Source organism: Sinocyclocheilus rhinocerous, unplaced genomic scaffold, assembly GCF_001515625.1.
Source record: "Sinocyclocheilus rhinocerous isolate Xijiao unplaced genomic scaffold, SAMN03320098_v1.1 scaffold910, whole genome shotgun sequence".
Lineage (NCBI taxonomy): Eukaryota > Metazoa > Chordata > Actinopteri > Cypriniformes > Cyprinidae > Sinocyclocheilus > Sinocyclocheilus rhinocerous.
This window is the reverse complement of record NW_015667266.1, coordinates 522,411-522,617: the sequence shown is the minus strand read 5'-3', so window position 1 is coordinate 522,617 and position 207 is coordinate 522,411. Positions and strand designations below refer to the sequence as shown.

Below are 207 nucleotides of genomic sequence, written 5' to 3'. Positions count from 1 at the left end.
ATTTATGTGTGTGTGTGTGTGTGTGTGTGTGTGTGTGTGTGTGTGTGAGTGTGTGTGTGTGTGTGTGTGTGTGTGTGTGTGTGTTTGTGTTTGTGTTTGTTCAACAACTGCAAGATTGACCCCGCCCCCTTCCAGCTGGTGGAGCGCACTTGACTGCACAAGGTGTGTGTGTGTGTGTGTGCGTGTGCGTGTGCGTGTGCGTGTGCG

The 207-nt window shown here is 52.2% G+C and overlaps 1 protein-coding gene across 1 annotated transcript in view; it reads left to right on the top strand.

Annotated features, from left to right (window-relative positions):
• The window catches only part of LOC107733391 (chloride channel protein 2), a 17,189-nt gene that overhangs the window by 15,533 nt on the left and 1,449 nt on the right, over nt 1-207 (top strand). The window contains 1 exon segment of the mRNA XM_074560154.1: nt 100-162. Coding sequence (XP_074416255.1) covers nt 100-162 — 63 coding nt within the window.